Source organism: Leucoraja erinacea, unplaced genomic scaffold, assembly GCF_028641065.1.
Source record: "Leucoraja erinacea ecotype New England unplaced genomic scaffold, Leri_hhj_1 Leri_52S, whole genome shotgun sequence".
Taxonomy (NCBI): domain Eukaryota; kingdom Metazoa; phylum Chordata; class Chondrichthyes; order Rajiformes; family Rajidae; genus Leucoraja; species Leucoraja erinaceus.
This window is the reverse complement of record NW_026576432.1, coordinates 853414-879227: the sequence shown is the minus strand read 5'-3', so window position 1 is coordinate 879227 and position 25814 is coordinate 853414. Positions and strand designations below refer to the sequence as shown.

The 25814-nt window shown below is 50.1% G+C and overlaps 1 protein-coding gene across 1 annotated transcript; it reads right to left on the bottom strand.

Moving 5' to 3' along the window:
• Positions 1-345: 345 nt before the first annotated feature.
• On the bottom strand, positions 346-25814 carry mcoln3b (mucolipin TRP cation channel 3b). The gene is given in 14 exon segments (XM_055630782.1): positions 346-1473; positions 3706-3912; positions 5853-5975; positions 6623-6724; positions 9511-9660; positions 12257-12369; positions 14213-14312; positions 16282-16378; positions 16712-16793; positions 18116-18269; positions 18697-18864; positions 21303-21362; positions 21364-21515; positions 25733-25814. Coding segments are annotated over 14 exon segments (1725 nt in total). The 3' UTR covers positions 346-1338.

Genomic DNA, 25814 nt, shown 5'->3' with positions numbered 1-25814 from the left:
AGCGTGACTGAAGAGACGTGGCCAGGCCGTGCCCTGGAGACGTTCAGGTGGGCTCGTCAGACCAGCGTCACCATACTGGGCCAGTGGACACATGTTCAGCTCAAGCCAGAGCCTTGGCATTACGTAGAGTGCCCGCACTCAGCTGGTGAGGGGCAAAACCACACACACACACACACACACACCACACGCACCACACGCACCACACGCACCACACCCACACACCATCTTCAGGACAGATGGCAAGGACTTCTCATCCCTACGTTTCCGACCTCAACCTGGGAAACAAAAAGGAAAATGGATCAGAGCATTATTGTTAAATATACAGTGTGGAGGCCCAAAGGGCTGGAGTAACTCAGCGGGTCAGGCAGCATCTGTGGAGAACATGGATAGGTGACGTTTCACAGAGTGCTGGAGTAACTCAGAGGGTCAGGCAGCATCTGTGGAGAACATGGATAGGTGACGTTTCACAGAGTGCTGGAGTAACTCAGAGGGTCAGGCAGCATCTGTGGAGAACATGGATAGGTGACGTTTCACAGAGTGCTGGAGTAACTCAGAGGGTCAGGCAGCATCTATGGAGCTAAGGAAATAGGCAACGTTTCGGGCCGAAACCCATAAGGGTTTCGGCCCGAAACGTTGCCTATTTCCAGAAGGATTTCGGCCCGAAACGTTGCCTATTTCCTTAGCTCCATAGATGTTGCTGCACCATAACTCAGTGGGTCAGGCAGCACCTGTGGAGAACATGGATAGGTGACGTTTCACAGAGTGCTGGAGTAACTCAGCGGGTCAGGCAGCACCTGTGGAGAACATGGATAGGTGACGTTTCACAGAGTGCTGGAGTAACTCAGCGGGTCAGGCAGCATCTGTGGAGAACATGGATAGGTGACGTTTCACAGAGTACTGGAGTAACTCAGAGGGTCAGGCAGCATCTGTGGAGAACATGGATAGGTGGCGTTTCACAGAGTGCTGGAGTAACTCAGAGGGTCAGGCAGCATCTGTGGAGAACATGGATAGGTGACGTTTCACAGAGTGCTGGAGTAACTCAGTGGGTCAGGCAGCATCTGTGGAGAACATGGATAGGTGACGTTTCACAGTGTGCCGGAGTAACTCAGCGGGTCAGGCAGCATCTGTGGAGAGAAGGAATGGGTGACGTTTCGGGTCGAGGGCCCTCTTCAGATTTGTAGGTCCATTGGCTTCAGTAAATTGCCTCTAGTGTGGGAGTAATGTGCGGGGTGATCGCTGGTCGGCATGGATTCGGTGGGCAGAAGGGCCTGTTCCCGCACTGTACCACTAAACTAACTAGTGGACGATGATTTGGACAGGGCAGTGCCTCTCCCAGCCTCACCTGTTACAGCAGCAGTAGAGAGAGACGGGCAACTCTTCTGCCACCCGGTACTTGCCAGAGTCTGGCAAGTCCTGGCACTCACCGATGAATGCCTGCAGGTCGGTCTGTGGGAACCCCTGCCGCTGGTAAAGCTGATGGAGAGGACAGAGCAGGACGTGACGCAGGGCAAGGGTACACAGGAGGCAAGCAGCAGGTAACATGCAGCACCATAAACCCACCTCCAAGACAAGGCCAAACAGCCACCACCTCCTCAACCGCGGACACAAAGAGTCATTCATCACCGACGCAGGCCCTTCAGCCCAACTTGCCCCTGCCCAACATCTACTCTAGTCCCACCTAGTGGCTCAGCAGTAGAGTTGCTGCCTTACAGCACTTGCAGCGCCGGAGAACCAGGTTCGATTCCGACTACAGGTGCTGTCTGTCTGTACAGAGTTTGTGCGTTCTCCCCGTAACCTGCGTGGGTTTTCTCAGAGATAGAAACATAGAAATTAGGTGCAGGAGTAGGCCATTCGGCCCTTCGAGCCTGCACCGCCATTCAATATGATCATGGCTGATCTTCAGTTTCCTCCCACACTCCAAAGACGTGCAGGTTTTTTAGGTTTAGTTGGCTTTGCGTAGGTGTAAATTGTCCCTAGTGTGTGCAGGAAAGTGTTAGTGTAGGGACCGCTGGTTGTAGCGGACTTGGTGGGCTGAAGAGCCTGTTTCTTCTCTGTATCTCCACCTAAACCTGCCTGCGTTTGGTCCATAACTCTAAACCTTCCTTATCCATGTACCTGTCCAAATGCCCTTTAAAGATTGTTACAGCACCTGCCTCAACTACCTCCTCAGGCAGTTCATTCCATGCACACACCACCTCATGTGTGGACAAAGTTGCCCCTCAGGTTCTTAGCAAACCTTTTCCTCCTCTGACTTTAAACAGACAATAGACAAATAGTGCAGGAGTAGGCCATTCGGCCCTTCGAACCAGCACTGCCATTCAATGCGATCATGGCTGATCATACCCAATCAGTACCCCATTTCTGCCTGTTCAAGAAGGAACTGCAGATGCTGGAAAATCGAAGGTACACAAAAATGCTGGATAACACCCATAAGTCTGAAGAAGGGTTTCGGCCCGAAACGTCGCCTATTTCCTTCGCTCCATAGATGCTGCTGCACCCGCTGAGTTTCTCCAGCAATTTTGTGTACCCCCCATTTCTGCCTTCTCCCCATATCCCCTGACTCCGCTATCTTTAAGGGCCCTATCTAGCTCTCTCTTGAAAATATCCAGAGAACCGGCCTCCACCGCCCTGAGGCAGAGAATTCCACAGGCTCACAACGCTCTGTGAGAAAAAGTGTTTCCTCGTCTCCGTTCTAAATGGCTTACCCCTTATTCTTAAACTGTGGCCCCTGGTTCTGGACTCCCCCAACATCGGGAACATGTTTCCTGCCTCCAGCGTGTGCAAACCCTTAACAATCTTATACGTGTCAATAAGATCTCCTCTCATCCTTCTAAACTCCAGAGTGTACAAGCCCAGCCGCTCCACTCTCCATGACGTCATGTGGTTCTTGATGCCCCTACTCTGGGTAAAACACTGCATTCAAAACATTCCCGTAAAACAGTCAGACACATTTATCATCAAGTTGATGCAAATTTCCTTCAGCTGCTTCCACTCGGCTCTGGAGAGCCTGGTTCAATCCCAGCCTCAGGTGCACAGGGTTCCCCATGGAGTTAGTTTACCTCCCACATCCCAAAGACTGCAGTCGGCAGGTTCATTTAGGAGGGTAAGAAATGGAACTGGAGGTGAATGAATGAAGAGATTATTGGCCAAGTGTTCACATACAAGGTGCCTGTAACAAATAGCACTGGTCTGGCTCACAAGCTGCAACTCCTCTCCTGCCTGTGTCCTCCACACACCCTGACAACCTACACACACTGGGGACATTTGACAGAAGACCATTCACCTACACACCTGCAGGTCTTTGGAGTGTGGGAGGAAACCGGAGCGCCCGGAAAAAAACCCACACAGGTCACAGGGAGAACGTGCAAACTCCTTGCAGACAGCACCTGTAGTCGGCACTGCACCACTCTGCTGACCCTGTACAGAGATCATCAGATCCATGCTAGTCCCAAGTATGTTTATATTTACGCTCAGGCCAGGACTGGCCAATTGCCCTGGGCCCCAGCCAATGGTCTCCGGCACACTGGCTTTACCTTGCACTAAACGTTATTCCCTTTATCCTGTATCTGTACACTGTGGACGGCTCGATGGTAATCATGTATTGTCTCCCCGCTGACTGGTTAACACGCAACAAACAAGCTTTACACGGCACCTCTGTCCACGTGACAATAAACAGCAGCCAACGCCCAGGTGAGGTCTCCTTACTTTGATGGTCTCGTAGGTGTCGGTGATGAGGGCAATGAAGAGGCTGAGGACCATGTAGATGAAGAGGCTGATGAAGGAGTACAGGTACAGCCTGCTGAAGAGCCACACCAGGTAGCTCTTGTCCTTCATGGCCGCAAAGGTGGAGAACATGTCATCGCCATTGATGAGGGAGAAGAGGCACTCGGAGACCATGTTGAGCGATCGGAACTGTGGATCCAGAGCCAACATCAGCGGGCAACTCCACTGTCCCACCCCGACTCCCCGACGGCCCCCAGCCACCCCCACCCCCCCCCCCCCCCAGCCACCCCCAACAATCCGCAACTCCCCAGCAATCCCCAACTGATACCCACCCCACGAGAATCCCCAGACCGTCACACAAAACGGGAAAAGGGGAAGTACAACGGGATCTGGGGTCCTTGTTCATCAGTCCATGAAAGTAAGCATGCAGGTACAACAGGCAGTGAAGAAAGCCAATGGCATGTTGGCCTTTATAATGAGGAATCGAATATCGGAGCAAAGAGATCCTTCTGCAGTTGTACGGAGCCCTAGTGAGACCACACCTGGAGTATTGTGTGCAGTTTTGGTCTCCTAATTTGAGGAAGGACATTCTTGCTATTGAGGGAGTGCAGCGTAGGTTTACAAGGTTAATTCCCGGGATGACGGGACTGTCATTTGCTGAGAGAATGGAGCAGCTGGGCTTGTACACTCTGGAGTTTAGAAGGATGAGAGGGTTTCTTAATGAAACGTATAAGATTATTCACGGTTTGGACACGCTAGAGGCAGGAAACATGTTCCCGATGTTGGGGGAGTCCAGAACCAGGGGCTACAGTTTAAGAATAAGGGGCAAGCCATTCAGAACGGAGACGAGGAAACACTTTTTCACACAGAGAGTGGTGAGTCTGTGGAATTCTCTGCCTCAGAGGGCAGTAGAGGCCGGTTCTCTGGATACTTTCAAGAGAGTGTTAGACACTCTTAAAGATAACAGAGTCAGGGGATATGGGGAGAAGGCGGGAACGGGGTACTGATTGGGGATGATCAGCCATGATCACATTGAATGGCGTTGCTGGTTCGAAGGGCCAAATGGCCTACTCCTGCACCTATTGTCTATTGCAAAACCAACCTCCCTTCCATCGCCTCCATCTACACCTCACGCTGCCTCGGCAAGGCCAGCAGCATCATCAAGGACCAGTCTCACCCCGGTCACTCCCTCTTCTCCCCTCTCCCATCGGGCAAGAGGTACAGAAGTGTGAAAACAAACGCACACCTCCAGATTCAGGGACAGTTTCTTCCCGGCTGTTACCGGGCTTGCAACTGAACCGTCCTCTCACCAACTAGAGAGCGGTCCTGACCTCCCATCTACCTCATTGGTGACCCTTGGACTATCTTTGATCGGACTTTGCTGGCTTTACCTTGCACTAAACATTATTCCCTTTATCCTGTATCTGTACACTGTGGACGCCTCGAATGTAATCATGTATTGTCTTTCCACTGACTGGTTAGCGCGCAACAAAGGCTTTTCACTGTACCTCGGTACACGGGACAATAAACTAATCTAATGAGGGCCAAAGGTCCCATTCTTGTGTGGCTCTATGATGACCTGGGACCAGACTCAGGCAAATAATGCCTTAAATATATCCACTGACTTGTGGCCTCCATAGCCGTCTGTGGCAAAGAATTCCACAGATTCACCACCCTCTGACTAAAGAAATTCCTCCTCATCTCCTTCCTAAAAGAACGTCCTTAAATTCTGAGCTGTGCCCTCTGGTCCTAGACTCTCCCACTAGTGGAAACATCCTCTCCACATCCACTCTATCCAGGCCTTTCACTATTCTGTACGTTTTGATGAGGTTTTGCCCCTCATCCTTTTAAACTCCAGCGAGTACAGGCCCAGTGCCGACAAACGCTCATCATTCCTGGGATCATTCCTGTAAACCTCCTCTGGACCCGCTCCAGAGCCAGCACATCCTTCCTCAGATCTGGTGCCCAAAGGCAACAAGCGGGGTCCAAACCCGATCCCCCCCCCCCCCCCCCCCCCCCCCCCCCCCCCCCCCCCCCCCCCCCCCCCCCCCCCACTCTTGCCCGCGCTGGCATCTTGCCCACCCGCTCCCCACCCTCGTCTCCCGCCCCTCGTCAGCGGCCCCCCGCACCTTCTGGTGATACGGCCCCAGCACGATCCATCCACAGAAGCAGTAGCCCAGGTACATCATGGAGGCACAGCAGCAGAAACGCATCACATTGGGCAGTGCTGCACGCAGGGTGAGAATCAACACCTGCAGCAAGAGGCACGTACACACGTGTAGATATATGCACACACACACACACACACATAGATTTATATATAGACACACATACACGACACACACATAAATATATACTCACACAAATAGACACATACACATATATACACACATGTGCACACACACACATATAATCACACCCATATACACACACACACACACATATATATATTTACACACACACACATATACACACACACACGTATACACATATATAATCACACACATATACATATATATATACATATACATACATATACATATACATATATATTTACACACACACACACACATACACATGTACAATCACACCCATATTACACACACATATATATATATTTACACACACACAAATAGACACATACACACACACAAACAAACAGACACATATATAGACATATATATATATAAACACACACATATATATACTATATGCATATATATACACACACATCCTATACACACACATCCCATACACATCTACACACACACACACACACACACACACACACACACACATCCTACACACACACACACATCCTATACACACACACACATCCTATACACACACACACATCCACACACACAAACACAAACAGAAGAGGCACACAGCTCCTTACGTTGTACTTCTCAAAGAAGCCGAGGTATCGGATGACTCCCACCCAGACCAGCAGCGTGGACGAGCCCAGCAAGATGCTGCACACATCATACGATGCAAAACTCTGTAACACAAACAAACATCTAAATGCTGTTCCAGTCCCTGCCTCAACCACCCACACACCCACCCACCCATCACCCTCCCAGTGGAAACGTTGCCCCTCAGCCTCCTGTTCAATCTTTCCCCCCTCTCACCTTAAACCCATGTCCTCTGCTTGATGATTCCCTGAGGTGGGGGAAGAAACTCTGCATTCACCCCATCTATTCCCCTCGTGAGTTTATGCGGCTCTTTAAGATCAGCTCCAGCCTCCCACTCTCCAGACTCCGTGCAGACAGCGGGTGGAGCTGCTGCCTCACAGTGCCATAGCCCCGCGTTCAATCCCCTCTCGGGGCTCTGTCTGTACAGAGTTTGTACCCTCTCTCCGTCACCATTCTCCGGGTGCTCCGGTTTCCTTCCCCACGCCAAAGACATTTGTAGCTTAGTAGGTTAATTGCCTTCAGTAAAATTGTAAATGGTCCCGAGTGGACACAAGGGGCCACAGTTTAAGAATAAGGGGCAAGCCATTTAGAACAGAGACGAGGAAACACTTTTTCCTCACAGAGAGTGGTGAGTGTGGAATTCTCTGCCGTGGAGGGCAGTTCTCTGGATATTTTCAAGAGAGAGCTCGATAGGGCTCTTAAAGATAGCGGAGTCAGGGGATATGGGGAGAAGGCAGGAACGGGGTACTGATTGGGGATGATCAGCCATGATCACGTTGAATGGCGGTGCTGGCTCGAAGGGCCGAATGGCCTCCTCCTGCACCTATTGTCTATTTTGAGTGTAGGATATTGTTAATGTCAATGGAGATCGCTGGTCATCATAGAGTGGGTGGGCTGAAGGGCCTGTTTCCACGCTGTATCTCTAATCTAAACATCCTCTGGCAGCTTGTTCCATACACCCACCTCCCTCTGTTGGAGAAGGCTGTAATTATTCAGATCAGGTCATAGATATGAAGACAGGCCATAGATAGACACAGAGTGCTGGAGTAACTCAGCGGGTCAGGCAGCATCTGTGGAGAACATGGATAGGTGACGTTTCACAGAGTGCTGGAGTCACTCAGAGGGTCAGGCAGCATCTATGGAGCTAAGGAAATAGGCAACGTTTCGGGCCGAAACCCAGAAGGGTTTCGGCCCAAAACGTTGCCTATTTCCAGAAGGATATTGGCTATATTTAAGAGGGAGTTAGATGTGGCCCTTGTGGCTAAAGGGATCAGGGGGTATGGAGAGAAGGCAGGTACGGGATACGGAGTTGGATGATCAGCCATGACCATATTGAATGGCGGTGCAGGCTCGAAGGGCCGAATGGCCTACTCCTGCACCTAATTTCTAGGTTTCTATGGATAGGTGATGTTTCAGAGTGCTGGAGTAACTCAGCGGGTCAGGCAGCATCTGTGGAGAACATGGATAGGTGACGTTTCACAGAGTGCTGGAGTAACTCAGCGGGTCAGGCAGCATCTGTGGAGAACATTGATAGGTGACGTTTCACAGAGCGCTGGAGTAACACAGCGGGTCAGGCAACATCTGTGGAGAGAAATAGGCGGTGTTTCGACTGAAGAATAGGAGACCCTTCTTCAGGTAATGAAAACAGGCCCTGCAGTCCACCTTAGCCATGCTGACCAAGTCCCCAGCTATCTCCAGCAAACGTCCCTAGTCGCTTCACGCTGGAGTGGACAACACATCCAACCCCACATTGCACGCGCTGCATTTTGAACCATCCAGGCAGCGTGTGGCTTAGGCCAGTCCTGGAGAAGGTCCAGAGGAGGTTCCCCAGAATCAATCCAGGAATGACTGGGTTAACATATGAGGAGCGTTTGTAGGCACTGGGCCTGTAGATTGGGTTTAGTTTAGAGACACAGCACGGAAACAGGCCCTTCGGCCCACCCAGTCCGCGCCGACCAGCGATCCCCGCACACCAACACTATCCTACACACACACACTAGGGACAATTTACACTTATACCAAGCCAATTAATCTACAAACCTGTAAGTCTTTGGAGTGTGGGAAGAAACTGACGATCCCGGAGAAAACCCACGCAGGTCACGGGGAGAACGTGCAAACTCCGTACAGACAGCATCCGTAGTCAGGATGGAACCCGGGTCTCTGGCGCTGTGAGGCAGCAGCTCTACCCGCTGCGCCACCGTGCCGCCCGCTGTACTCACTGTAGTTTAGAAGAATGAGGGGGGGGGGATCTCATTGAAATTTAGCGACTAGCGATAGGCCTGGATAGAGTGGATGTGGAGAGGATGTTTCCACTAGTGGGAGAGTCTAGGACCAGAGGTCACAGCCTCAGAATTAAAGAACGTTCCTTTAGGAAGGAGATGAGGAGGGATTTCTTTGACTAAAGAGTGGTGAATCTGTGGAATTCTTTGCCACAGACGGCTGTGGAGGCCACAGGACAGTGGATATATTTAAGGCAGAGATAGATAGATTCTTGATTAGTGCGGGTGTCAGGGGTTATGGGGAGAAAGCAGGAGAATGGGGTTAGGAGGGAGAGATAGATCAGTCATGATTGAATGGTGGAGTAGACTTGAGACAACAGACAATAGGTGCAGGAGTAGGCCATTCGGCCCTTCGAGCCAGCACCACCATTCAATGTGATCATGGCTGATCATCCACAATCAGTACCCTGTTCCTACCTTCTCTCCATATCCCTTAACTCCACTATCCCTAACAGCTCTATCTAACTCTTGAAAGCAACTCTCATCTTGAAAACGATGGGCCGAATGGCCTAATTCTGCTGCAGTAACCGATGAACATTACTATCCCACCACCCACGGGGTCAGTCCGCACCCAGACCACCGTCACCCCTCACCTTGGCATCAATCTCCATCTTGAGTACAGAGCCGGTGATGGTGAGCAGGTCGCTGGTGATGATCAGGGTGTACCAGCCGTTGAGGAACTGCGAACGCTCGGACCAGCTCACCTGCTTGCTGTACTGCTGGGCAAAGAAGCTGGCGAACTCCTGCAGGGACAGAACACAGGCACGTACCCACTAAACACAACAACACCTCCACCCCCTCAGAAGGCCGAGGAAGTTCCGCATGTCCCCTACAACTCTCACCAACTTCTACAAATGCACCACAGAGAGCATTTGATCGGGATGGATCGCAGCACGGTTTGGGAACAGCTCCGTCCAAGACCCGCAAGAAATCGCAGCGAGTTGTGGACCCAGCCCAGACCATCGCACAAACCAACCTCCCTTCCATCGCCTCCATCTACACCTCACGCTGCCTCGGCAAGGCCAGCAGCATCATCAAGGACCAGTCTCACCCCAGTCACTCCCTCTTCTCCCCTCTCCCATCTGACAAGAGGTACAATAGATACAATAGGTGCAGGAGTAGGCCATATGGCCCTTTGAGCCAGCACCGCCATTTAATGTGATCATGGCTGATCATCCCCAGATGTGTGAAAACACACACCTCCAGATTCAGGGACAGTTTCTTCAAGGTTGTTATCAGGCAACTGAACCGTCCTCTCACCAACTGGAGAGCGGTCCTGAACTACTATCTACCTCACTGATGACCCTCGGACTATCCTTGATCAGACTTTGCTGGCTTTACCTTGCACTAAACGTTTTTCCCTTATCATGGCTCGATTGTAATCATGCATTGTCTTTCCGCTGACTGGTTAGATGCAACAAAAGCTTTTCACTGTACCTCGGTATACATGACAATAAAGGATCTATCTATCTAAACTAGCCTGGGTGTAGATCTGATCCTCCAACCAACCACAATGCAGTTACGGGATCTTTTCTCCAACTGTAACAATTTCACGCTGTAACTCTATATTCTGCACTCAGCTATTTTCCTCTTTTGCAGGTTCCCAAGGAATCTCAAGACTTGAGATGCGGTGTGGGAGCTGGCCCTTCGGCCCACCAAGTCCATGCCGACCAGCGATCACCCCGTACACTAGCACCATTCTACAATTTAACCAAAGGAAATTAACCAATAAACCACAGAGAGACTGTAGATAACCCACGAACCTGAACATCTTTGGTGTGTGGGAGGAAACCAGAGCACCCGGAGAAAACCCACACAGTCACGGCAAGAACGTGCAAACTCCGTACAGACAGCACAGGATCAGGATGGAACCCGGGTGTCTGGCGCTGTGAGGCAGCAGCTCTACCGCTGTGCCACCACAGTTACCAACTAAGCCTGGGTGTAGTCTTGATCCTCCAGTCTACCCCATGTGCACACTGGACCTTTTCTCCAAGTGTAACAACATAATTCTGCAACACTAAATCCTGCTATTCTCCTCTTTTGCAGGTTCCCAAAGGAATCTTTAGACTTGAGATACAGCATGGAAACTGGCCCTTCGGCCCTCCGAATCCGTGCCGACCAGCAATCACCCCTACACTAGCACTATCCTACACACTAGGGACAATTTAGATTTTGAATGAATGAATGACAATAACCAAAAATCCTTTTGCTGGGGTATTTTATATAATTCTCATGTTTAATCATTAATGTTTTATTATTAATGTTTAATGTTTTATGTGCCATTCCTAACTGTCACTGTATGTCATGTTGTCACTTGTGGGTGGAGCACCAAGACTAATTCCTTGTATGTGAATACTTGGCCAATAAACTTATTCATTCATTCAATTTACAATTTTACCGAAGCAAATTAATTTACTTGCACGTTTTGGAATGTGGGAGGAAAGTGGAGCACCTGGAGAAACCCCACGCAGTCACGGGGAGAACGCACAAACTCCACATAGACAGCACCTGTAGTCAGGATCTAATCCAGATCTCTGGCACTGCAAAAGGCAGCAACTCTAACGCTGCACCACCATGCCAGGCCAGAGTGGGATAGACCAAACAAAGGCAAACGTGACCGACTTAGATGGGGCATCTGTGTCAGCATGGACGAGTCGGGCCGAAGGGCCTGTTTCGATGCTGTACGACTCAGTCTTTGCACTACCTTTCATATGCGTGCCCAAGTTGATCATAAACAGGTATAATATGATCAGCCTTTCACTGTGTAGGAAGGAACTGCAGATGCTTGTTTACACGGATACAGACACAGAGTGCTGGAGTAACTCAGCGGGTCAGGCAGCATCTGTGGAGAACATGGATAGGTGACGTTTCACAGAGTGCTGGAGTAACTCAGCGGGTCAGGCAGTATCTGTGGAGAACATGGATAGGTGACGTTTCATACAGAGTGCTGGAGTAACTCAGAAGGTCAGGCAGCATCTATGGAGCTAAGGAAATAGGCAACGTTTCGGGCCGAAACCCGGAAGGGTTTCGGCCCAAAACGTTGCCTATTTCCAGAAGGATTTCGGCCCGAAACGTTGCCTATTTCCTTAGCTCCATAGCGGGTCGGGCAGCATCTGTGGAGAACACGGATAGGTGACGTTTTGGGTCGAGACCCTTCATCAGCCCCTAACCCCAACTTCAGACCCACCAAAATGCCACTCATTCATTCTCTCCAGAGATGCTGCCTGGCCCGCTGAGTTACTCCAGCACTTTGTGTTGGTCTGCAGTTTTTCCACTGCACCTTGCTACACGTGACAACAAACAATACAACACCTTTATCAAACACGAGGTAATACGTACATGCTGCAACTTTATCCCATTGACAATGGACCGGGTGCAGAGGACCAACGAGATCAGGCAAATCCCCACGATAAAACCGTCGAATATCACCATGTAGTGGCTGTTTCGTTGCACTAGGAGAAAGAAACTCAATGTTAGAGTGACCATAGCAGGTACACCATGTCCTCGAGAGATTCTGCCTGACCCGCTGAGTTAGTTACTCCAGCATTTAGTGTCTATCCTGGTCCCTGCATGTTGACTCCACATCACCATCTAGTGGACACTTGGAATATTTCATTTCAGCCCCCATTTGGGCCGGCATGGTGGTGCAGCGGGTAGAGCTGCTGCCTCACGGCGCCTCTACTTCCCGAGAAGATTACGGAGAGTCGGTGTGTCAAAGAGGACTCTCTCGAAGTTCTACAGGTGCACAGTAGAGAGCATGCTGACCGGTTGCATCGTGGCCTGGTTCGGCAACTTGAACATCCAGGTGGGTGGAGCGATTCTCATCAGCAGCGGCCTCTGCAGTCCGTCTGTGTTTTTATTATTTTGTGTCTCGTTTTTATGTAGTTTTTGTTATTTTTTGTTGTTGGGGTGTGTGTGTGTGTGTGGGGGGAGAGGGGGTAACTTTAAAATCTTTCCCCTGCACGGGAGACCCGACCTTTTCTTTGTCGGGTCTCCGTTGTCGTTGGGGCTGCAACGTGGAGCGGCCTCCAACAGGAACGACCTGGGGTTCCAGCTGCGGAGCTGCCGACGACTCACCTCACCGTCGCGGAGCTAGCCGGGTACGGAGCGGGTGGAGCGGTGGTGGAGCGCTGCTGCAGCTGCAGCCCGACCTCTGGAGATTCGGAGGCTGCAACTGCGGGTCTGGCGGACGGCGGCACCGGGAGCCCGCGGGTTCCTGGAGGGAGACCGCTTTTCAGGGCTCCCGCAATGGCGACTTCTCCCGCCCGAGTTACGGGGTCGAAGAGCTCCTGGAGCGGGGCCTGACATCACCACCCCGCGCGGCTTGGAATGGTCGCGGGACTGTGCGAGCACACGCCGGGGGCTCTAACGCCAAGACCCGGTGTGCGACCTTGCATCACCCGGCGTGGCTTTAATGGCCGCGGGACAATCGCCATCGCCAGCCGGGGGCTTTGACTTTGACATCGGGGGGGGGGGGGGGGGAAAGAGTGCAGTGGAGAGATAAGTTTTTTTGCCTTCCATCACAGTGATGTGATGGATGTTTATGTAGCTGTATTGTGTCTTGGGTCTATTTGTTTGTAATGTATGGCTGCAGAAACGACATTTCGTTTGGACCTCAAGGGGTCCAAATGACAAATAAATTGTATTGTATTGTATTGGAAAAGAATGCAGAAAGTTGTGACCACTGCCCAGTCCATCACCGGCTCTGACCTCCCCACCATCGAAGGGATCTATCGCAGTCGCTGCCTCAAAAAGGCTGCCAACATCAACAAAGACCCACACCATCCTGGCCACACACTCATCTCTCCACTGCCATCGGGAAGAAGGTTCAGGAGCCTGAGAACTGTAACATCCAGGTTCAGGAACAGCTTCTTCCCCACAGCCATCAGGCTATTAAACACAACATCATAAACTCTGAACTACAACAGATTATTATTATCATTGCACTGTTATTGTATGTTATTGTATTTTTTTTCTGAGTTTTTGTTATATTATTTATTATGTTTACATATTGTGTTGAGCTGCAGCAAGGAAAGATGTCATTGTTCTATCTGGGACACATGACAATAAAACACTCTTGACTCGACCCTTCTTCAGACTGGAGGTATCCTCCTGAATATGCAGGCATGCGTTTCCAGACCTCTGTACCTCTTGTCTGATGGGAGAGGACATGGGCCTAATACAAGCAAATGGGACGCGACCAATCTGCCTACTTGGTCAGTATGGGCAAGGCGGGCCGAAGGGCCTGTTTCCGTGCTGTACAGCTACGTAACTCTAAACATCAGGGATACTCACCTCCCCCAGTTACATGCCTGCCTTTGCATTTTCTAATGGATATGTCGCTGTCCAAACCAATCTGAATTCTGCCACTGTGAGCCTTATTGTCAAAGGTGATCTGAAACAAATACAAATGACCATTAGCGCAGACATTCATTTCTGTTACTGGACCAAGCACACGTTCAGATAAATAACTTGCATGTGTTGCTGTACGTTTGGGCCCCGTAACCGAGGAAGGATGTGCTGGCTCTGGAGAGGATCCAGAGCAGGTTTACAAGAACGATCCCAGGAATGAGTGGGTTAACATATGTTGAGCGTTTGTGGGCGCTGGGCCTGTACTCGCTGGAGTTTAGAAGAATGAGGGGGGGGGGGGAACCTCATTGAAACGTACAGAATAGCAAAAGGCCTGGATAGAGTGGATGTGGAGAGGATGTTTCCACTAGTGGGAGAGTCTAGGACCAGAGGGCACAGTCTCAGAATTAAAGGACGTTCTTTTAGGAAGGAGATGAGGAGGAATTTCTTTAATCAGTGGGTGGTGAATCTTTGGGAATTCATTGCCACAGACGGCTGTGGAGGCCACAAGTCAGTGGGTATTTTTAAGGCAGAGATAGATAGATTGTTGATTAGTACGGGTGTCAGGGGCTACGGGGAGAAGGCAGGAGAATGGGGTTAGGAGGGAGAGATAGATCAGCCATGATTGAATGGTGGAGTAGACTTGATGGGCCGAATGGCCTAATTCTACTCCTATCACTTATGATTAGCAAGGTTTTGGACAAGGGCTGTAGACAGCAAAGATGGTTGCGGACTGATACAGGGGACATAGATCAGAAGGGGCAGGCAGGTGGCAGATGGAGTTTAATCAGGACAAGCGTCAGGTGAAGCACTTTGGGAGGTCAGGGACTGTTCATTTAGTTTCTTTATTGTCACGTGTACAGAGGTGCCGTGAAAAGCTTTTTTATTGCGTGCTATCCAGTCAGCGTAAAGACTGTACATGATTACAATCGAGCCGTCCACAGTGTACAGATACAGGATAAAGGGAATAACGTTTAGTGCAAGGTAATCAATCAATCAACCTTTATTGTCATCTTGCAAGCAACAGATGTATAGTGCAAAATGAAAAGACGTTTCCCAGGGAATACCAGAGCATCGCACATGAAATTTAAAACATTTCACACATAATAACACTAAAAACAATCCAGTTCCTGATGGAACAATATAAATAGTTAAAAGCAGGTAAAACACAATGTTAAAATACAATAAACCAATCATAAAAATGTCCGGGGCCGCTGATTTGAGTGGCCAGTGCCAGTTATTAAAGTGTCCGTGCCAGCCACAGAATCAAGTGACTGTGAGTACAGAGTGACTGTTTAGCAGCCTCACAGCCTGTGGCAGGAAGCTGTTTAGCAGTCTTGTAGTCCGGGCTTTGATGCTTCGATATCTCTTGCCTGATGGCAGGAGATCCAGGTGTGTGTGGAGGTGTCCAGTAAAGTCGAATTAAAGAGTCAGTCAGTCTCCAATGAGGTAGATGGGAGGTCAGGTCCGCTCTCTAGTTGGTGAAGGCTCGATTGTAATCATGTATTGACTTTCCGCTGACTGGTTAGCACGCAACAAAAGCTTTTTACAGTACCTCGGTACACGGGACAATAAACTACACTGCAATAGGCTTATGTTATAGGAAGGAACTGGTTTAAAGCGAAGGTTACACAAAAAAGCTGGAGAAACTCAGCGGGTGCAGCAGCATCTATGGAGCGAAGGAAATAGGTAACGTTTCGGGCCGAAACCCTTCTTCAGACGTTTAAAGCGCGGTTAGACAAAATACTGAACTCAGGACAGGCGGCATCTCTGGATTTGAAGAAGGGTCTCGAGCCCGAAACGTCACCCATTCCTTCTCACCACGGATGCTGCCTGTCCCGCTGAGTTTGTGTCTATCTACAGTTTGAGTTGAGTTTATTGTCATGTGTACCAGGGTAGTGACAAGCTTTTGTTGCATGCTAACCAGTCAGCAGAAAGTCAATACATGATTACAATCGAGCCGTTCTACCGAGCAGCAGGTGGATGGGGCGACATTGTACAGAGGAGCAACTTACAGTCACATGGAAATCGTAGCAATCAGGCAGCTCGTGACGCCGGATGGTTTGAAGATTGATGGCCTTGAGTTTAAACTGAATTTGCACCATTAAAAGGCTGAGAAAAAAATAAAAAGCACTCAATGAAATTCATCGCAAATCGTCACACAGCCCAGAAACACTCGCCCATGCCGACCGACATCCCCCATCCAAACCAGCCCCATTTATACCATTAGATACTAGAGAGAAACGTTACACCAAACCACAAATAACTCAGTGGGACAGGCACCATCTCTGGAGAGAAGGAATGGGTGACGTTTCAGGTCAAGATCCTTCTTAAGACAGTCTGGACCTGAAACATCACCCATTGCTTCTCTCTAGAGATGTTGCCTGTCCCATTGAGTTACTCCAGCAGTTTGTGGCCAGCAAGGAACTAAACCAGGTGACTTACCGATGGAAGTGCAGGGTCAAGTTTGGTTTCTCAGCTGCCGGTCCAGTGGAACCCGGAGTCATTGGCTCAATGTCCAAGCACTCTGCATGTAGAGAACACGCCAACATCACGCGTGTTAAACCGGTGGCAGCATCAACACTAGCCATGCATTCCCACACCACTCCGCACCACAGACTGACGGACAGTTTCTGCCCTGCTGTTCCCACACTCCGTGCAACAACATGGGTTGAAGTCTCACCCATCGCTCCCTCTTCTCCCCACGTCCCCATCACCTCACCTCCCTTCCACTGACACCCATCTACACCTCACGCTGCCTTGGCAAGGCCAGCAGCATCATCAAGGACCAGTCTCACCCCGGTCACTCCCTCTTCTCCCCTCTCCCATCGGGCAAGAGGTACAGAAGTGTGAAAACAAACACACACTTCCAGATTCAGGGACAGTTTCTTCCCGGCTGTTATCGGGCAACTGAACCGTCCTCTCACCAACTAGAGAGCAGTCCTGACCTCCCATCTACCTCATTGGAGACCCTCAGACTATCTTTAATCGGATTTTGCTGGCTTTACCTTGCACTAAACGTTATTCCCTTATCATATATCTGTACACTGTGGACGGCTCGATTGTAATCATGTATTGTCTGGGTAGCACGCAACAAAAGCTTTTCACTGTACCTCGGTACACGTGACAATAAACTAAAGTATAACAGTTTGAGTTTGTTATAGGAAGGAACTGCAGATGCAGGTTTAAAGCGAAGATAGACAAAATACTGGAGTAACTCAGCGGGACAGGCAGCATCTCTGGGTTTGAAGAAGGGTCTGCAGGGTCTTGACCCAAAACGTCACCCATTCCTTATCACCAGAGATGCACCTGTCACTGAATTACTCCAGCATTGTGCGTGGATCTACAGTTTGAGTTGCGTTTATTGCCATGTGTACAGAGGTACAGTGAAAAGCTTGTGTTGCGTGCTAACTAGTCAGTGGAAAGACAATACATGATTACAATCGAGCCGCCCACAGTGTACAGATACATGATCAAGGGGATAATGTTTACTGCAAGGTAAAGCCAGCAAAGTCCAATCGTCTGAGGGTCGCCAATGAGGTAGCTGGGAGGTCAGGACCGCTCTCTAGTTGGTGAGAGGACGGTTCAGTTGCCCGATAACAGCCGGGAAGAAACTGTCCCTGAATCTGGAGGTGTGCGTTCGTTTTCACACTTCTGTACCTCTTGCCCAATGGGAGAGGGGAGAAGAGGGAGTGACCGGGGTGAGACTGGTCCTTGATGATGCTGCTGGCCTTGCCGAGGCAGCGTGAGGTGTAGATGGAGTCAAGCCCCCAACGCCGCGCCCAACGCCACGCCCCAACGCCACGCCCCAACCCCGCGTGGTCAGGAAGAACTCTGCTGCTAACGTACCGGTCTCCACCATTGGGTCGATGTTGAAGGACTCGTTGCCTGGGCTGACGCTGCCCCGCTTGTAGAAGTACTGACACACGGTGAGGGGCATCAGGCCGGTCCCCCGCCTCTCGTACGCATGGTTTCCCACCGACACCCTCCGCAGCTGCACGTACTGCAAGACAAAACAAGCCCCGGCACTTCACTCCTGAAACCGGAGCTCCCGGAGAAAACCCACGCAGGTCACGGGGAGAACGTACAAACTCCGTACAGACAAGAGAGAGCTAGATAGGGATCTTAAAAATAGCGGAGTCAGGGGATATGGGGAGAAGACAGGAACGGGGTACTGATTGGGGATGATCAGCCACGATCACATTGAATGGCGGTGCTGGCTCGAAGGGCCGAATGGCCTACTCCTGCACCTATTGTCTATTGACAGCACCCGTAGTCAGGATGAGACCCGGGTCTCTGGCCCTGTGAGGCAGCAGCTCTACCCGCTGCATCACCGTGCCGCCCATCGATGTGTTTATACTTGTATTTCAATCGAAACATAACTGGGCTGAGGTTGGATGACAAGAGGGTCTGGGATTGGGAATACTGACCTGGGTGAAAATGAAGGACAGATACTCGTAGACTTCACTCTGGGTGTAGATGGCAAGGTCACTGTTGCTGTTGTCCAGGTAGTTTTTAATGAAGAGGTGTTTAAATGCCACCGTGTTCTCTTCCTTGAACAGAACCACCATCTGGTTGCTGAGACCAAACACGACCAGCTGAGGGGCAGAACAGGAGACGTGAACATCGGCCGATAGCAGTGGTGACAACACGGGACAGTGACACGCATGGTGTGTGGGAAGGAACCGCAGATGCTGGCTTACACCAAAGAAAGACACAAAACGCTGGAGTAACTCAGCGGGACAGGCAGCATCCCTGGAGAGAAGGAATGGGTGACGCTTCGGGCTGAGACCCTCCCCAGTCAGAAGGACGGCCTCGACACGCAAAATGTCACCTGTTCCTTCTCTCCAGAGATGCTGCCTGTCCCGCTGAGTTACTCCAGCGTTTTGTGTCTATCTTCAGCACAGGAACAGGCCCTTCGACCCACAATGTCCCTGCTGGATCGCATTGAAACATATAAGATTATTAAGGGTTTGGACACGCTAGAGGCAGGAAACATGTTCCCGATGTTGGGGGAGTCCAGAACCAGGGGTCACAGTTTAAGAATAAGGGGGGAAGCCATTTAGAACGGAGACGAGGAAACACTTTTTCGCACAGAGAGTTGTGAGTCTGTGGAATTCTCTGCCTCAGAGGACATGTTGGCCGGTGTGGGCAAGTTGGGCTGTAGGGCCTGTTTCCACGCTGTATCACTCTGTGACTAGTTACCCTATCTATGCCACTGGTCATTTTATACACCTATTAGGTCTCCCCCTCAGCCATCAAAGCTCCAGAGAACAAAGGTCATAAGGAATAGGAGCAGAATTAGGCCATTCAGCCCATCAGGTCTACTCCCCCGGTCAGTCACGGCTGATCTATCTCTCCCTCCTAACCCCATTCTCCTGCCTTCTCCCCATAACCCCTGACACCTGTACTAATCAATAATCTATCTATCTCTGCCTTAAAAATATCCACTGACTTGTGGCCTCCACAGCCGTCTGTGGCAAAGAATCCCACAGATTCACCCCCCTCTGGCTAAAGAGATTCCTCCTCATCTCCTTTCTAAATGATCGTCATTTATTTCTGAGACTGTGACCTCTAGTCCACAGATTCACCACCCTCTGGCTAAAGAAATTCCTCCTCATCTCCTTTCTAAATGATCGTCATTTATTTCTGAGACTGACCTGTAGTCCACAGATTCACCACCCTCTGATTACAGAAATTCATTTATTCTAACATAGATGGGGCATCTTTGGGTGACGGGGACCTCCAGAGCAAACAAAAACATGACAGTCAATTATGTTTCTCTTTTCCAAGGTCTATGTTCTCCAGGCAACATCCAATTGAAGAAGTTGGGCAGGCTGGGACTATATTCCTTGGAGCGCAAGAGGATGAGGGGTGATCTTATATAGGTGTACAAAATCATGAGAGGAATAGATCGGGTAGATGCCCAGAGTCTCTTGTCCAGAGATGGGGAAAGGGAAGATGCTAGTTTACAAAAAAAAGACAAAGTGCTGGAGTAACTCAGCGGGTCAGGCAGCACCTGTGGAGAACATGGATAGGTGACGTTTCACAGAGTACTGGAGTAACTCAGAGTGCGGGTGCAGCAGCATCTATGGAGCTAAGGAAATAGGTAACGTTTCGGGTCGAAACCCTTCCGGGTTTCGGCCCGAAACGTTGCCTATTTCCAGAAGGGTTTTGGCCCGAAACGTTACCTATTTCCTTAGCTCCATAGATGTTGCTGCACCATAACTCAGCAGGTCAGGCAGCATCTGTGGAGAACATGGATAGGTGACGTTTCACAGAGTGCTGGAGTAACTCAGCAGGCCAGGCAGCATCTGTGGAGAGAAGGAATAGGTGACGTTTCTGGTCGAGACCATTCTTCAGACTTAGCATGAAGTGAACTCTGAGAGGGTTGACAAAAAAGCTGGAGAAACTCAGCGGGTGCAGCAGCATCTATGGAGCGAAGGAAATAGGCAACGTTTCGGGCCGAAACCCTTCTTCAGACTCTGAGAGATTGGGCAGTGACAATTGAAAATCACAGCAGAGGAAGTGAAAGCAATGGATGAAATTATATTTAATAGTAATTCGGGCAAATGGTAGATAGGACAGGTTTAGAGAGATGTGAAAATGGGACTGGGGTCTGCAGGTAACCTGCAGAGTGACCATGGGCTAAGGTGTGGGAGGGTTACCTGTAGTGTGGCCACAGGTGTGGGGCGGTTACCTGGAGTTGGACCACAGGTGTGTGGGCTGGGGGTTGTTACCTGCAGAGTGACCACAGGTGGGGGGCAGTTACCTGGAGTTTTTTGACACACAGGGTGGGGGGGGGGGGGGGGGGGGGCTGGGGCTGGGGTGGGTTGTTATCTGCAGAGTGACCATGGGCCAGGGGGGTGTGTGTGGGGGGTGGGGGGGGGGGGGGGTGTTACCTGGAGTTGGTTACCACAAGTGTGGGGGCTGGACCACAGGTGTGGGAGTTGTTTACCTGCAGTGTGACCACAGGTGTGGGGGGGGGGGGGGGGGGGGGGGGGGGGGGGGGGGGGGGGGGGCTGGGAGTTGTTACCTGCAGAGTGACCATGGCTATCTTCAGGATCTGGACGCCCAGTTTCCAGGGCTTGCGCCCCGCGGGCCCTGAACTTCTCGCACGGGTTCATGAAGAAGAATTTCAGCTTCCTGCGGAGTTGGTCGGTGTCGGCGTGGGCGACGTCTCCGTCCCGCTCCCCGTCCTTCCCCGGCGGGGTGGGGTCACTGACCAGCAGATCGGCATCTTCCATACCTGGCGAGGCAAGGACAACGTGGACACAAGGAACTGCAAGACACGTCAGTCTAGCCAGCGAGACAACTTTATTATCATGGCACACAGTACAAGTACAGGTACAACGGAACGCAGTTTTGCATCTAACCAGAATGCAAACTAGTAAAGTGCAGTTGAAGGCAATATATACAAATGAGGATATATTGGTGTATGTACATACAGGGCCGGATTAAGACCCATAGAGGCCCTAAGCACTTAAAAGATGCTGGTGCCCCCATATATATGTAATTCAAAATATAAACTGAAATAAAGTATTTTTTTTATTTTTCAAAATGAAACAAAACTAACAGGACGATGTAAAATAATGTTTATTTTTGTAAACTTCCACTTTATTTATAGTTGAAAAGTTTTCTACTTTTTTTAATTGCAAAGTCTTTGATCAGATCTCAAAATTAATCTTGCGCAACACATATAAAATCATATAAACCACTTTGAATATTATTTTAGCAAGTTTAAAATGATTTATTTTGTGCCGTAAACCATTTACCATCTCTGCGGTGCCCCCCTTCCCTTCATGCCCCAAGCACGTGCTTATTTTGCTTAATGGTTAATCCAGCCCCGTGTACATAGGCATATACGGGGGGAGGGCTAGCACCAGGCCTGTGAGTTCAGCAGGGTAATGGTGTTTTGGAAGAAGCCGTTCCTTAGCCTGCTGGTGTAAGACCCAAGGCTCCTGGACTGCCTCCCTGATGGGAGGAGGGTAAACAGTCCATGGTTGGGGTGCGAGGGGTCCTTAATGATGTTGCCAGCCCGTCTCAGACACCGTGTGCGGTGAAGGGCAGCCATGGCAGGGAGCGGGGCACCGATGATATGATGGGCGGTTTTCACCACCCGTTGCAGTGCCTTCCTGTCAGCTGTGATTGACTTTAGGAAGTGACACGGTCCACATTCCCCAGTTAGCTTTCATTGCAAAAGGATTTGAGTATAGGAGCAGAGAGGTTCTACTGCAGTTGTACAGGGTCTTGGTGAGACCACACCTGGAGTATTGCGTACAGTTTTGGTCTCCAAATCTGAGGAAGGACATTATTGCCATAGAGGGAGTGCAGAGAAGGTTCACCAGACTGATTCCTGGGATGTCAGGACTGTCTTATGAAGAAAGACTGTATAGACTTGGTTTATACTCTCTAGAATTTAGAAGATTGAGAGGGGATCTTATAGAAACTTACAAAATTCTTAAGGGGTTGGACAGGCTAGATGCAGGAAGATTGTTCCCGATGTTAGGGAAGTCCAGGAAAGGGGTCACAGCTTAAGGATAAAGGGGAAATCCTTTAAAACCGAGATGAGAAGAACTTTTTTCACACACAGAGTGGTGAATCTCTGGAATTCTCTGCCACAGAGGGTAGTTGAGGCCAGTTCTTTGGCTATATTTAAGAGGGAGTTAGATGTGGCCCTTGTGGCTAAGGGGATCAGGGGGTATGGAGAGAAGGCAGGTACGGGATACTGAGTTGGATGATCAGCCATGGTCATATTGAATGGCGGTGCAGGCTCGAAGGGCCGAATGGCCTACTCCTGCACCTAATTTCTATGTTTCTATGTTCTATGTTTGCACTGACAATTCTAAAGTAGACATGGAATAGTGGAAACAGAATTCCTCGGAGTTAATATCAGCAACACCTTCTCCTGGACCACCCACCCGTGTTGAAGCAACGACCAAGAAAGCACACCAACGCCTCTACATCCCGAGAAGGGAAAGGAGGTTCGGCATGTCCCCTACAACTCTCACCAACTCCTACAGATGCACCACAGAGAGCATTTTATCTGGATACATCCCAGCACAGTTTGGGAACAGCTCCATCCAAGACCCGCAAGAAACCGCAGAGAGTTGTGGACGCAGCCCAGACCATCGCACAAACCAACCTCCCTTCCATCGCCCCCATCTACACCTCACGCTGCCTCGGCAAGGCCAGCAGCATCATCAAGGACCAGTCTCACCCCGGTCACTCCCTCTTCTCCCCTCTCCCATCGGGCAAGAGGTACAGAAGTGTGAAAACCAACGCACACCTCCAGATTCAGGGACAGTTTCTTCCCGGCTGTTATCAGGCAACTGAACCGTCCTCTCACCAACTAGAGAGCGGTCCTGACCTCCCATCTACCTCATTGGTGACCCTTGGACTATCTTTGATCAGACTTTGCTGGCTTTACCTTGCACTAAACGTTATTCCCTTTACCCTGTATCTGTACACTGTGGACGGCTCGATTGTAATCATGTATTGTCTTTCCGCTGACTGGTTAGCACGCAACAGAAGCTTTTCACTGTACATCGGTACATGTGACAATAAATAAGTAAATCGTCTTGCATATGGCGTTCACAGCCTATAGTTGGAGTTCAAGGGTAGACATCCAGGCCTGGACAGCATCAGTTACTGGGTGATGGCTTTGATGCCACCAGGGAAAAGGGGACACGGGTGTGTGGTTATTTACCTGCAATTGAAGAATTCAACGTTCATGCCACTGGGTTGTGTGCAAGCTACCCAAGCCAAATACGAGGTTAGACACAATATGCTGGAGTAACTCAGTGGGACAGGGAGAAGGAATGGGTGATGTTTCAGTTAGAGTCTGAAGATGGGTCTGGATCCGAAATGTCACCCATCCCTTTTCTCCAGAGATGCTGCCTGTCCCGCTGAGTTACTCCAGCATTTTGTGTCTATCAAGGTCAGTGTGGGAATGGGAATGGGATAGATGGGCCGAACGGCCTCATTCTGCTCCTGTCTTGTGACTGAGTGGGGTCTAATTTCATCAGGAGATGACAAGGTGGAGTTGTTGCAGGCAGATGTGTATCCCCACCTCTACAAATAGTGGAACAATGGATCAACATCACACCACCACCGCCCACACACACACGGGTCATTAATTCAACAGACAGAGACACAGACAGACAGAGAGAGAGAGACGCGCAGACACACAGACAGAGACGCGCAGACACACAGACAGAGACACACAGACAGAGACGCGCAGACACACACACAGACAGAGACACACACACACACAGACAGAGACACACACAGACAGACAGAGACACACAGACAGACAGAGACACACACAGACAGACAGAGACACACACAGACAGACAGAGACACACACAGACAGACAGAGACACACACAGACAGACAGAGACACACACAGACAGAGAGACACACACACGCGGACAGAGGCACACACACGCGGACAGAGGCACACACACAGGCACACACACGCGGACAGAGGCACACACACAGGCACACACAGACAGAGACGCGCAGACACACAGACAGAGACACACACAACATAGACATCCCAGAACTAACACTCACCCCAACCCTTCCCGTGATAAGAGCAGTTCAAACCGCGCACCTTCGCGGCCGCTCACGGGTCCAAAGCCGCGCATTAATTCACCCTTGTCCACAGTCACCAACTCGTGTGCAACCTCGCAAAAAGTTACTGCGCTGCAGAAACCAATTGAACAAACCACACACTGGGCCCGAGGGGCTAAAAGGCGACTATCGACGTAAAATAGATCACAGTCCCCAACACTAAGCAGTTATTCAAAAATGATTCAACTTCAACATAACACTAAACAACTCCAGAGAGCTGGAAGTCAAGGATTTTAGTATCAGTCGCACTGAACTGTAACACATACACACACATATACATATATATACACACACACACACAAAATATATCAAATATATATATACACCACAATTGGTGATACATGTATAGAAAGATGTGTGTGTGTGTGTGCGTCTGTGTCTCTGTGTGTGTGTGTATAGTATAGTTGAGAACGACAGAATATATATAATATATATAATACACACACATAATATCTATATATCTCACAATTTTCGGAATGAATGGGAAACGGGAAGGGCCAACACAAGTTGAACTTAGTCACAGAGTGATACAGTGTGGAAACTGGCCCTTCGGCCCAACTCGCCCACACCGGCCAACATGACCCAGCTACACTAGTCCCACCTGCTTACGTTTGGTCCAATCCATGTACCTGTCTAAATGTTTCTTAAACGATGGGATAGTCCCAGCCTCAACTACCTCCTGCGGCAGCTCGTTCCACACACCCGCCGCCCTCTGTGTGGAACTTTGCTCAACAGACAAACGACAGCACTATTTGACTGTATGTTTTTTTATCGAGGGCATGTTGTCTAAACACGGCCAGCAGACGGCGGGTTTGAATGCAGACAGACCTTGCTTGTATTGTGGACAGGCCGACTGGATGGCCAGTGTTTGCATCTCACAGCCCGAGCCGCTCCTCGCCGCCAGTCCCAT